Consider the following 13,560-nt stretch of genomic DNA (forward strand, 5'->3'; position numbering starts at 1 on the left):
TCTGAACCCACATAAGCTTAAAAGCCAAGCTGTGCAAGCTAATATTTCTGGTTTCTAATCACAGTATCATACTAGCAGCAACCTTGATGACACGTGGTGACAACTGATTTCATTTCTACACACAAAAAAACACAGTATGTATTTAGGATAACGCTTAGAATCTCTAATAATTCTTAACATTTACAAGCACTCCTGTAACATACATTTCTGTCCAAGTTCACAGTTTAGTTGCCTGTTTCCTAATAAGCTCTCACATTTCTTAGTGATAGTTCAGTAAATCTTCCAAACTGAGTACAGTGGGACACCAGAGGTTTTATTTTAATGATCACCACACACATATGTCTGACCATCCAGCATGGACACAAACGTGATAAGCAGCAAACAGTTCTACCTTTTCCCAGAGAACCAGACATACATGATGATTTTTATTCCCCACTGTGTGTTTTTAACCTCAGAAGTGTATTTACAGCTTTCCTACAAAAATTAGGATGCCTAAATGTGAACACTGACAGGATATTTGATGATATTAGGGAACTGTTGTTAATTAACCTAGGTGTGATAATGGTATGGGTTTGGGTGGGTTTGTTTTTTTGTTTTTTGGGTTTTTTTTGAGTCATTACCACTTAGAAATACATACCAATTTCTCATATCACATCTGGGAGGAGAGAATGAGTAGATGGCATAAAGATGAGACATGAGTTGGCAATTGTTGAACCTGGTGGTGGTGTATCAGTACATTGGGGATTGTTATACTGTTCTCTGTACTTCTGTATATGTTTAAATTTTTCTATAAAGTTTTAAAGAAACTTTTTAAAAAGTTAGACCTTTACACCCACACAAAAATATTAAAATGATATTCAGATATGAAGGTAATATAATATTCAGCTAACCAAAGTAACCTGGGTTTTGAATCTAGAAAAGTAGCAGAAAAATAATCACAGCAAGGAAAGGAATGGTATTAATGGTACATTTCAAACTTGGCCTTTAAAAATTAAAAATTTTTTACACCCAGAAGAAACTGGAATGGGCACATTTTCTCTCAAAAGCCAGATGGATAGACATATACATCACAAGCCCAGTCAAATATTTATTAAAAGTAGAACAATCAAAAACAACTGCATAAGTTATATTTATCTTTACTTGGCCTTCAAAAATGTTCATGGGAATCTGGAGGCCCCTCTTGCTTACTTACTGAGAAGGGCCACATAGCAAAGCAGGATAACCATGCAGGAAGCAAAACCACTTATAAGCAGCTCTTTCAAATGCTGTCCTAAACCAACCACTGATAGCAACCAAATCCTAGGCAGCATTTTCTAATTCATGTATTAGGACACGTATTGACATTTCAATTCCTATTTTAAAGCAAAAGAGAGGCAGAGAGACAGAGAGAAAGAGGTCACACTGTACAGTACCCTCCCACCTTGGCAAAGTTGAAGCCACAGTTAGAATTATCCTAATAAGTGGTGAGCCTCAACACTCAAAAGAACTCCGTAAGATCCATTTTAGCCAATAAACCACCAGTTCTAGAACCCAAGGACAACTGATTCAATCACTAACATCAGAATCTATGGCCACCAATACCACCACCCTCCCTTCCTCCCCAACCACTAGCCACCATCACCACCAGCAGCCCAACCAAAAAGCAGTTCAAACAGAAAAGAACAACCCTAACAGGAAGGCTTCCTTTTTAAAAATATTTAAACTTGACACCCAAACACACACACAGAACCAGCCGTCTAAACCTCTAAACCTGTACAGTTACCGCATATGAGACTTAAGCTGTCATTAACAAAGCTTACATTTGAGCATTGCAAACAATACCATAATAACAGCAAAAACCAAAGGGAAAAGGAAAAGTTTCTTTCAGGAACCTCAAACCATCACATCAGGTGCAGAAAAGGCTAGAAACCAACTCCTAGCTTGGTTTTGTTCTTAAAAAAGCCGGACCAACTCTGCAGAGTCTCAAAGCGCTCTGTATGTGTGGTGTGTTGGGGGTGGAGGAGAAAAAAGGGGGTTACCTTTATACAGGCCAGTGACCCATGCCAGCACCAAATCAGATCCATCCAGGTAAAGAGAGTTTCCCTCTGACCCCTGGACAATCTCCCCCTACCTGCCCCCCATCACCACCCCCAAGGAGCCCTTTAGCTGGCAGGAAAATGTGCATTTGGAAATCAATGCTGCAGGTGCCCAAAGAATAAAGAAAGACACACACAGATATACACACACACAAAGCCAATCAGAAAGATTAAAAAAAACACAAAAAAAAAAGGAAAAGGAGAGGGACAATTGGGTGACAAGCCCTTCAGATACCAGCTAGGATTTTATTCTTTCCTCCCACCAGTCCTCTCTAGTATACATTTTTCTGTCCTTTAACCTAATTGCTCATGTACACACACATGTGCATATATATGTATATAGATAATATTACAATTAACCCTTTCTGTAATAGAGCCCTGTTCGGAATACAGAAAGATATTCCATCCTTTCCTCTCTTCCCTCCCCTCCTCCCTCCTTTCTCCCAACCAGGAGAAAACGCCCCCTTCCCCAGCTTCACCAAAAAAAAAAGAAGAAAAAAAAAAAAAGGAAAGAAAGAAAAAAGAAATGAAAAGAAAAAAAGGGGGCAGGGGAGGGGGGCAAAGAACCACAAAACCCCATCAGTCTCTGGTCCCGAGGACACCCAGGAAAGGTCTATACAAACACACACACAGGGACATATGGCTCTGTATAAAGCACACAGAGAACCGTCCACAGGCGCCCCAAACCCAGCAGAGACTTCCACCAGCCAAGAAGCCATGATTGGGGAGGGAGAGGAGGAAGGAGTAGGGGCAGAGCTCTCCGTGGAGGGGGGCGCATTGTTGTGATGCCTGCACCCCTTTCTTTCTGCCCATCTGCTGTGGAGGGGGTGCGGGGAGGGGGCGCAGGGGGAACGCGAGAAAGAACGAGGAAACCTGGAGACCAGGCACGGCTTGTCGATTCCCTCCTGCTGCCTGTCTGCCCGCGCCCCCAGCTCCCCCCCCAACAATAAGACCTCAGCCTAGACAGACAGACAGACAGACCGACCGGAGCGCGGCGGGGGAGGCAGCAGAGCCGGGCGCAGCCGGGGGGGGGGGTCGTGCCTATAAAGGGAAACCGGGGGGAGGGGGGTCCCCCTTACCTCCAGCGCTTCAAAAGTGACAAAGCTGGTCATGGCAAATCCATCAATGATGTCCTCTTCGGCTGAGGTGGACTCTCTCCGCTTCCTCCGCGGGGGTCTGGGCCGGGACGGGGCGGAGGACGGGGGCTTCCCATTGTCTTCCTTGTCGGAGCCCGACGACGAGGCGAACGAGGGCGCCCGGGTCCGGCCGGCCCCGCCGCCGCCGGCCGCGCCGGCCCCCAGTCCGCCCCGGGAGCGCCTCTCCCGGTCTCGCTGAGACCGCGACCGCCGCTTTTTGCGGAGTCCATGGCCCCGCGTCGGGCCATCCATGACTCTGCTTCGCCGGGGTCTCCCCGCTCGCCGCCTGCCCGCCACAGGCTCCGGCCGCGGCCGCACAAAAAAATTGACACCAATCCCTCCCTCCCCCTTCTCGGCTTCCCTCCGCCCCGAGGAGGGCGCGGGGGAGACGGCGGCCGAAAGAAGGGAGAGAGGGGAAGAAAGAGCGGAGAAAGAAAAGGGGGAAGGGGCGGAGAGAGGGAGGAGGGACGGGAGCGAGGGCGAGAAGCGAGGATCCCAAGTGCGGGGCTGCCCACAGCACCGAGGGTCGGAGATTCCTGTGAGCAGCGCCGAGCAAAGTAATGGCTGAACACACAGGTCTCCTTTAGAGGGGGAAAAAAAAAAAATAACTCACCAAGCAGGCAATAAATCAGAATAGCGGAATGCTTTGATCAAGAGACTAGGAGGCTCCGGGGAGCCCTCCCCGCGGCCATTCTCCGCCGCGCCCCCCGCCCCCCGAAAACGCCTGCCCCCCCTCGACTCCAAATCGGGCCCGAAAAGGTCGCGGGAAAGTGGGGGCAATGAACTTCACCCGCCCCTCGCGCAGGAAAACACCCCCGACGCCTCTCACACACGCCTCAGACAAAACTCACTCCCTGGCTCCAAAATTTTTAAGAAATGCATCCAGGGGAGGCCAAGGCTTCTAAGCGACCTGAGAGGGACGAGACCCCCCACAGAGGGAAGCATAATAATGAAATAATTAGAAGGGGAGAAGGCGAAACTGGAAGAGGTGGAGAAGGGAGGTGGAGGAAGGGAAGGAGGATGCTGGAGCAGTTGTGGGGTTTGCTTTTCGGGCTTGGAGGGGGGAGGAGGAGGAGATGAAAGAAGAGAAGAAGCAGCCCCTGAGGCTGCCACCCACCCCCCCTCCTCAAAAAAATATTTTCTCCAGTCCCAGAGAAGAGGTCACCCTTCCTCAAAAAAGGGAGGGGGCGAGTCAGTCGACGAGGAAAGCAGAAAGAAATCTCCAGCGGGAGAGACACCGGTGTGCCGCCGCCGCCGCCTCTTCTCTTCGCCCAGCCTGAGGGAGAAGCGCGGCCAGGAAGCGCCGGGAACGCCGCTCTCGCCGCCGCCGCTAACGCTGCCACCGCCGCCGCCACGAGAGCCCCGAGCCGGAGGGTGCACGGCGTGTCCCCCGGCGGCTGCAGCGGGAGCCCGGGCACGGCCCCATCCTCCGCCCGCCTGCCTCGCTCAGCTCCCGCTCCTCCCCCTCCGCGGCCGGCCCACCGCCGCCGCCGCCCGCCTCAGCCCAGCCCCGCGCCCGCCCGCGCGCGCACGCGCACCACCCTCCCCGCTCCTCGCTCGGCGCGCGCTCCCGCCCCCGCGGCCCCGGCCGGCTGGATCACGTGGCCGGCCGGGCTCCCTCCACCCCGCCCCCTCCCCAGTTGTAGAGTGTGTAGAAAGCAAAAGGCTGGGGGCTGGCCGCGCTCGCGAGCCCAGGGCATGCGCGCTGGGGCGGCCGGGCCTGCGCACTGGGGGCGGAGGGGAGCCAGGAAAGGGGAGCGAGGGCGGGTGGGGGCGTGGAGGGTGCAGCCCGCGTGGGGTCAGCTGCGACCCGCCAGAGTTGGCGCGCGGGAGTGTGGGAGCCGCGGAATGTTCCCGCCAGTCGCACCGGGGTCAAGTGCGGGCCGCTGTCGCCTGTCTACTCCGCGCGCCCAGCTCCGCGCCCTCCTCCGCGCCTTCCTCGGGACACTTGTCCTTGGACCCCCCTACCCCAGGCCAGCTGGAGGCTCCCCGGCCGCCTTCTCCAGAGACCCCCTCCCAGGGTATTTTCCTGGTGCGACCTTCGCAGGGAGGGAAGGAGGGGATTCAGAGAAGGATACCGGGGCGTAGGGGGCGGGGGTTCCCCGAGATGGGGCGCGACTGCAGGCGACAGAAAACGGAGCGGGTGCCAAAGCGCGGGCCTCTGCTCCGCTGGGGGGCACTGGGAGGCCCCATGGCAGAGTTGGAAACTTTTCTCCCACGTGGTAGCACAACGCGTGGCCGAGTGACCCCGCACCCTAATGACCTCTGAGCCCTCCTAGCCTTCGAGCGGGGGCCCTTGAGAGGCACAAGAGGCTTCGGAGCAGCGAGCGCGCGTCCGGGTGCCGAACTTGAACCTCAGCTGCAGCCGCCTAGGGCGAGGAGGCGGGGCTGGAGGGGGCGGGGACCGCCGCAGACCGAGGACCCGTTAGACCCGCAAAACACAGACCCTGCCACAGAGGGCTTCCTTTATCTGGGGAGAAGGGGGTTCCCTGCTTTTCCTGTCACTGCCCCTCCTCCCGCCGCAAAGTAGCTGATGCTTATAAAAAGTTGTATTAAAAGAGTTGACTGCAGCCCAGAATAGATCAACAAACGCGACCAGCCTCTCTGGGTAAAATAGCTGTACATTTTCGGGGCACTGGAATTTCTGATACGGATCAGAAAAACGCCGACAACCCTTTCCACCAGCCTGTTAGTTACGCACGTCAGTTTATGTCCGGGCACATAAACACCGTGGTACATCACCCCTTACCCCCAGTACCCTACCCTTGGAAGAAAAGGAAAATGAACGGACGTTTTTTAATTGCCCACAATGAATCAGGCACCGTACTGGGCGCTTTGTACATGATTTTTCCTCTTTGAATCTAAATCTGCACGTTTTGTTAGTACAACTGGAAGGAGGTAGAAAAGAAAAAGGACGTGACAACCTGACTTACCTAATATTCATTCAATCATTTCTTCATTTAACAATTATTAGAGCCTGTTATGTACCAAGAACTGTGCTGGGAATACAGTGGTCCATAAAACAGAGATCTTCCTTCTTAGATCTTAATGTTCTAGCAGGCAAACCTCACTCATCTTGCACTTACGACAATTTAATGGTTGGTCATTCCCTTAAGGCACAGTTGTTCAGTGTCCCCATTTCCGGATCCCAGGTCTTGATCTTTCTGAAGTCGAGGTAGGGGATGGGACCGGATAGGAGGATGGTGGACGCCAAGAAACAAGAGCGAAGAGCAGCAACCACTGAACCGTGAATGAGACTCAAGCTTTCTAAGTGTCCAGGGAACAAACCATTTGACCTTAGGCAAGACTGTTAAATGATTAGTTTTCTCATCTGTAAGTCAAAGAGTTTCAATATGTTCAGTAAGTCCCTTTTCAGGTCTACCACTGGCCTTCTCAAAACACATATTTTCAAGTAGATTGAGTGCTGTATTTCTTGAAACTAGTAACTGATAGATGGGATCTGACGCAATTTATTAGGAACACGGTGCCACCTTCCAAAATTACCTGCCTAAGATAACTGAGCCTGCTGCCCCTGGAGCCATTAACTAAAACAGTACCTCTGTACACAGTGTAACTTCTTAGGCATTGTCCCAGCAGCTGCTGAAATCTACTCTGAGGTTATCAAGCTCATTCCTACAAAAGAAAAAAAAAAAGGCAAGGTCTTTGTAATTTAAAGCAAGGATCTGGGCTTATTTTTAGTATTTTTAAGAATGTGGAACATAAATACTGATAAGTTTCAAGGAAAACTAGCAACTAACATACTTACAGTCACTTTTCAACAACTTTGGGGGTTGGGTTGAGGAAGGTGTGAAATTGGCAAATATAATAAAAAGTATAATATTAGTGACTTTCCAGAGTAGCCCTTGGCAGTCCTGTCTTTAAAGAGTAACGTCTGATAGGAAAAAAAATGGATGGTAATGCACTGCATCCAAGAACCTTGCCTCTGGCAAGAGTAATTTGCAAATGCATTTTGGGATAATGTTTAAATGATTTTTTTTCAGGGTGCAAGTGTAATGCTCACTGGAATTGGTAATGCCTTTTGGGTCACAGTCTCAATTTTCTTCCATCAGAGAATTAAAATTGTTTGTGGATTATATTGGCCATATTTGTTTCTGATTCTCCATACTGTCTATGTTGTAAGAGCTAATGATTAACAGACACCATATAATAAGCTAAGCACTTACTATGTGCCAGGCATTGTTCTAAGTTGCATTAAAATAAATATCTCATTTAATTCTTATAAATCTTGAAAAAGGTTTTGTTATATCTGTTTTACAGGTAAGTAAACTGAGGTGTAAGAAGTTTAAGCATACTTGCCATAGCTGTTTTGTGGTAAGCTGAATTTGGCCTGAGTGACTCCAAAATTTGTTCTCATAATTGTTATGCTGAAATGCCTTCCTCAGAATGACTCCTCAAGCAATCAAATGCTATATATATGGTACAACCACTTTGGAAAACTGCAATATATCTTAAAGGTAAACATATGAAAACACTTTGGCCCAGAAATTCCTTTCCTAGGAATATGCTAATATCAAATATATACCAAAAGATATCTATTAACAGCTCAGAGCAACACTATTTATAATAACCCCCAAACTGGAAAACAATCAGAATGTTCATTGATAGTAAAGTAAATAATTGGTGATATATTCATATAACGGAACACTATACATCACTAAGAATGAACAATCTGCTTTTTTTAATTAATTAATTATTTTATTTATTTATTTTTGGCTATGTTGGGTCTTCGTTGCTGTGCGCGGGCTTTCTCTGGTTACGGCGAGTGGGGGCTACTCTTCGTTACGGTGCGCGGGCTTCTCATTGCGGTGGCTTCTCTTGTTGCGGAGCACAGGCTCTAGGCGCACGGGCTTCAGTAGTTGTGGCACGCAGGCTCAGTAGTTGTGGCTCATGGACTCTAGAGCGCAGGCTCAGTAGTTGTGGCACATGGGCTTAGTTGCTCCACAGCATGTGGGATCTTCCCACCAGGGCTTGAACCCGTGTCCCCTGCATTGGCAGGTGGATTCTTAACTGCTGCGCCACCAGGGAAGCCCAAACAATCTGCTTCTAAATGCAGTATTATATATGAATCTCATAAATATGATGCTAAGTAAAAGAAGTGAGACACACAAGAGTATGTATTGTACAAAAACAGGCAAAACTCTTTTGTGCTATCAGAAGTTAGGATAGTAGTTACCCTTGAAGGGAGCTGATGACTGGGAGGGGCCATAAATAGGGCTTCTGGAGAGTTGGTCATGTTCTGTTTCCTTTGCTTGGTACTGGCTGCACATGTGTGCTCAGTGTGTAAAACTTCATCAAATTACATTTCTCTGTAGGTATATTACACTTCAACAACAAAAAAAATGTAATGCTATGTGGGGGTACTGTTTGTGTACATATGAGTACCTATATAAGACTTCATTTTTTTTCATGTACTGATGTCACTACCAAAATGCTCATCAACAGTAAAATGGATAAGAAAGCTCTGGTTTATTCACACAATACCATACAGTGTGACTATCCAATGGAATACTGTAAGTAAACCAAAATAAAGCATAGCATATCATCAGATTTCTTACTGGGCAGAACAAAAGATAAAGCTTAAACTTGAAATGGGCAGCTTGAATGAATTCATAATTCATATCAGCAGACGCTTAGGTGAATTCTTAGCTAAAAGTTTGTAGTTGATAAAGAGTAAAGCTAAAAAAATAATTCCAAAAAAGGTTGCTTCTTTAGTAGGGAAGACGCTCAAGTGGTTCTGGAATACACAAAGGAAAAAACTTACATCTGTATTAAGGAATAAACAACTTAACCCAGGAGAGCCTCTCCAGTTGTGCAATCTTTTATTCGAATCAATGATTAATACTCAAACTACATCTTGAACATTCAACCTTGACTAGGCAGAGAATACTATTATAGCTCAACAACTGAACTAAACTCTGAGCCTTCTATGCAGTGGTAGCTATTTTGGGTATCAGATTTCCTAAATTACTAAATTTTTACATCCCTCTAAGTCTTGCACTTTGCACTCTGCCAACACAGCAATTATTAATACATCCTTCTTGATATTACATATTGGTATATAATGTTTGAATTTAATTTATTAGGAAAATTGATTTTTAACTCAAGGCACTAAGGTTTATGTTTTGGTCATTTATAACTTTCAGTTACATACTTTGTGTGTGTGTCTGCCCTGAGACCAAGGTAGAAATGAGCTGGCTAATGGACCTATCTTTATGCCATTTCCAAATGAACAAATAAGGAGACTAACACATTAATGTCCCTCTCTAACATTCGTAAGTCGTTTTTTATAGTAAGTATTCCTGGGGAGATGTGATAGCTTGCTTTAACTGACAGGTAGCCCATCAGCAGTAACATTGTTGCAACTTTGCACTGATTATCACCTGCTGTTTTAATTTTTTTCTGCACTGGAAGTTGTTTTTCAAACTGCAGTTTTAATGTACACAAAAACTGGGGGAGGAAACATGTAGTTCAATTTGCTATATGTTGTGCAGCTTTTATAATATCGTACAATAATACAATCTTTCATCATCTCTGCAGGTGCCCCTGATGAATGACACATTGATCAACCCGTATTCTTCAGACTCTGCCATATGAAGCCAATGAAAGATACCTGCGGGTGACCAAATGATGATCACATGAAAAGGTAGTTCTGGCAAATTTAACAAGCTTTAGATTTTCACAAAACCAATTAGTCTTCCTATTCCTTCTCAGGGCAATCCTTTCTGTTGATACTTAAAGGGTCATTGACATGGTCAGGTGGGGAAATTGATGGATAATCATAAGAAAAAACTGTAAATGACTCTTTAATGCTACCAGTGGGAGATCTCCGTATTTATTACTGATTATAACTCTGAGGATCAATTTCTCTATTGGATTTGGTAGATGACTTGTGATGGTTCATGATTTTATTTTTATTTGAAGAGCAGGATAGATCTAAAAGGATCAGATTCAGATAACATCCTGGTTGAAGAAATTATCAATCCTTTGGAATTACATGAAGAATATAATAAATTATAACCCAGACCTAATTATAAGCTCCTATTTATAAAGCCTAGTAAATTATTTTACATTTCAGTTCTGTTCAAGGTCTTTCACCATCTGGTCCCAGTTACAGTATTAACCTCCTTTATTCCAGCATATATATTTCTATGCATCCTAAGCTAGCTCTTACCCAGAACATTTTCCATGCCTTTGCCCATGCTAGTCCATCACCCCAGAATCTCCTCTCCTGCCATCTGGACTTACTGAATGTCTACTCATCCATCGAGACCAATTTATTCATCAACACCAACTCATCCAAAAAGTTTATGCAGATTGCTACTTCCATTCAGAATCAACAGCCTCTTCTCTCCTTATGTGGCACTTTAATTTATGTATATTTCAATGTATTATTATATATTTCAAAATAATATAATGAACAATCATGTACTCTCCCAGAAGCTTAAGAAATAAAACATTTCCAAAAAACTTGAACCCTCCTATGTATCTACTTTCGTACTGAGTCCTCCTCACTCTCTACTCCTCAGCCTCCCCACCCTTCCCCACCCTCCCCATAGAGGATCATTATCTTGAATTCCATGCTTATCATTGCATGCATTTCTCTGTATTTTTGCTTCATTGGAAGTATCCCTAAACAACATATAGTATTCTTTTGCATGTTTCAAAATTTATATAAATGATATCAACCTAAATCTATTCTTTTAAAACTTGTTTTTTATATTTGATGTTTTATTTGTGAGAGTTATTGGTGTTGATACATATAGTTCCTATGCATTCATTTTCACTGTTGCCTAATATTCTGGTATATGATTATTCCATAACATATTTATTTATATCTTGTCTACATTTAGGTTGCTTACAGTTTTTGTCATTATAAATATGCAGGTGCACAAAGAGATACGACCCCTTTTTCCACACTACTGTTACAAAACTTACCACACTCTTCTATTATTTTGTTATTATATACACATCTCATGACTTTTTCCTATCACTTGATAAACTCTAGAGGATAGGGATTGGCAGGTGCCCTATAAATGTTAACTGATTTGATAACTTATCCTTTCTGTATTTGAGTTGAGACTTTGTAGGCTCAGGCTGTTGTCTTTTAATTATAGTACAGAAGAGGACTTGAATTTTTAGATTTTCATACTTCTACTTCAGAAATCCAAAAAGGAAGGAAGCATCAAGGGAGAGTTGATTGGTCAGACTTAGTATAAAAATTGGCTCCTACCAAGCATCTGTCCTCAAAAATGAGTTGGTAGTATTTCTATGTTCCTCAATGCCTCTGTCAATTTTGGAACACAGTAGATGTTTCTCTACGATTATGATTACCCAGTGATCTCATGTTTCTTCAAGTGCCATTAATTCTTTGGAAAGATCCTAAAAAGAGGAAACGACATTTTCATTTGTGATGAAAATTTATTGAGGTTCAGAACAAACAAACACATTGTTTCAACTATCCAAATAAAGAATATTAGCCAGTTTCTAGAATGGGCTCATATTACCAAGAATTTTCATGAAATAGTTATTTCAATAGCAGATTAGCTGATGAGAAACTAGCTAGCAGAAGAAAATATTTATAATTTGAACTGTTTATAAGTTGTCAATACGATTCTACCATATGTATGTTTTCCCCCAAAGTATTATTTCTTAAATTTAAAAGAGGAATATTATATAAAGATATTATTAGCATTATCATTTGTAATAGGGAAAAAAACAGGAAAACAACATAAATGTCCTACAATAAAGGGTAATTAAGTAATATAACATGGAAATATGTTACAAGTTTATGGATTCATTAAAATTATACATATGGTTTTTTGAGGATATGTATTTGTTAATCAGTGACATAGAACTGTACATACCTTGTGACTACAATTGCTTTTTAAATTATTAAATTATATATTGTCTATATAAAGTTTACAAGGAACAAAACTACATATATAGTTGCTTTATTTTAGTGGCAATATGGATGGAAATTTATTTTTAAATTGATTTTCTATATGTTAAATTTATAATAATAAACAAAACTGTGTAAGTATAATATTTCTTTTTGAGTGAGATGTGTGTACTAGCGTGACTGACTGTCCTGGTTTGCTTGGAACCAAAGGGTTTCCCTAGATAGAAGACATTCAGTGCTAAAACTGGGACCTGCGCAGCTGGGATGGTTGTTCACCCTATAATGTGTCTTTGATTGGTAGGAGAAGGTGGGAGGAAATTGTCATTTTACTTCAATTTTCAGGAAATAAAATAGATACTAGTTTGGTCACTAACCAGAAATTATTACAATTTAACACTCTACTCTTCCATACTGTGGCTAATCTTGGAAAATTGCACACAAAGTCTTAAAGAGACAACCTTCCACTAATTACATATTCACCTGGTATCCATTTCAACAAATGAAATTACTCTCAGCATACATTAATTGACGTAATTACTGAAACACCAAAATCAGATTAACCACTGTGGCTCAAAGAAAAAAAGAAATCATGGCTCCAGGAAATTGCAAAAGTGTTTTTTAAAAAAAGTGCTTTAAAACGTTGTTCAACTTGTATATAGTTTTAAAGAAAGCTAATAAAACATGGCTGTTTCATTATTCACTCATGAAACAATTCTGGGTTCTTAACAGTATATTTTGGCTGTATTGCAGCTTAAAAGCAAGTCATCCTAATATCCTGCACTTTGTTGGTTGTTCTTGTAATCTCCATTGTGCATGATTTAGTGGCATAGCACTCCTGTTCGAAGACAAATTGTATCCACTACTATTATCTATTTTCATAATCAACAATCACGCAGTTATTCTAGAAGCCCAGCAGCAACAACAATGACATCTTTGTACTTGCAAAAAGCAAGTACTTTTCAAATTCCTGGCTCTTTTTTCCTAAAACACTGACATCATAGTAAAACATTGTTCTCCCTGCTTTGGGTTCGAATCGTCTGATAAATTAGAGAAATCTGAAGATAATGAAAGAGGACATATGCTGGTATAATTTTGCAAGGCAAAAAAGTCTATTCTCAGACTTCTTAATTTCTGTTGCTTGAATACATGGAATCTATTGTTTCATGGTTTTACCTCCTCATTTCCTATGCCAGATTATTATTGCCACTTAAAATGTAATCTCGGGGGGCTTCCCTGGTGGCGCAGTGGTTGAGAGTCTGCCTGCCAATGCAGGGGACGCGGGTTCGGGCCCTGGTCTGGGAGGATCCCACATGCCGCGGAGTGGCTGGGCCCGTGGGCCACGGTTGCTGGGCCTGCGCGTCTGGAGCCTGTGCTCCGCAACAGGAGGGACCGCGATAGTGAGAGGCCCGCGCACCGTGGTGGGGAGTGG

At 44.0% G+C, this 13,560-nt stretch overlaps 1 protein-coding gene and 1 long non-coding RNA gene across 3 annotated transcripts in view; one reads left to right on the forward strand and one right to left on the reverse strand.

The window, feature by feature from the left end:
• The window catches only part of AUTS2 (activator of transcription and developmental regulator AUTS2), a 1,118,812-nt gene extending 1,114,910 nt beyond the window's left edge, over window positions 1–3,902 (reverse strand). For both annotated transcript variants that reach the window (XM_068565582.1, XM_068565581.1), the window contains exon 1: window positions 3,155–3,902. In XM_068565582.1, coding sequence (XP_068421683.1) covers window positions 3,155–3,463 — 309 coding nt within the window. In that variant the 5' untranslated portion in view covers window positions 3,464–3,902. The remainder of the gene's footprint in view (window positions 1–3,154) is intronic.
• A 1,151-nt stretch (window positions 3,903–5,053) lies between these two features.
• Window positions 5,054–10,769, forward strand: LOC137750711 (uncharacterized). Its single transcript, XR_011070541.1, has 3 exons — window positions 5,054–5,232; window positions 9,770–9,875; window positions 10,437–10,769. It is a non-coding gene; the product is annotated as an uncharacterized lncRNA (long non-coding RNA).
• The last annotated feature ends 2,791 nt before the right edge of the window (window positions 10,770–13,560 follow it).

Source organism: Eschrichtius robustus, chromosome 16 (genome assembly GCF_028021215.1).
Source record: "Eschrichtius robustus isolate mEscRob2 chromosome 16, mEscRob2.pri, whole genome shotgun sequence".
NCBI classification, from domain to species: domain Eukaryota; kingdom Metazoa; phylum Chordata; class Mammalia; order Artiodactyla; family Eschrichtiidae; genus Eschrichtius; species Eschrichtius robustus.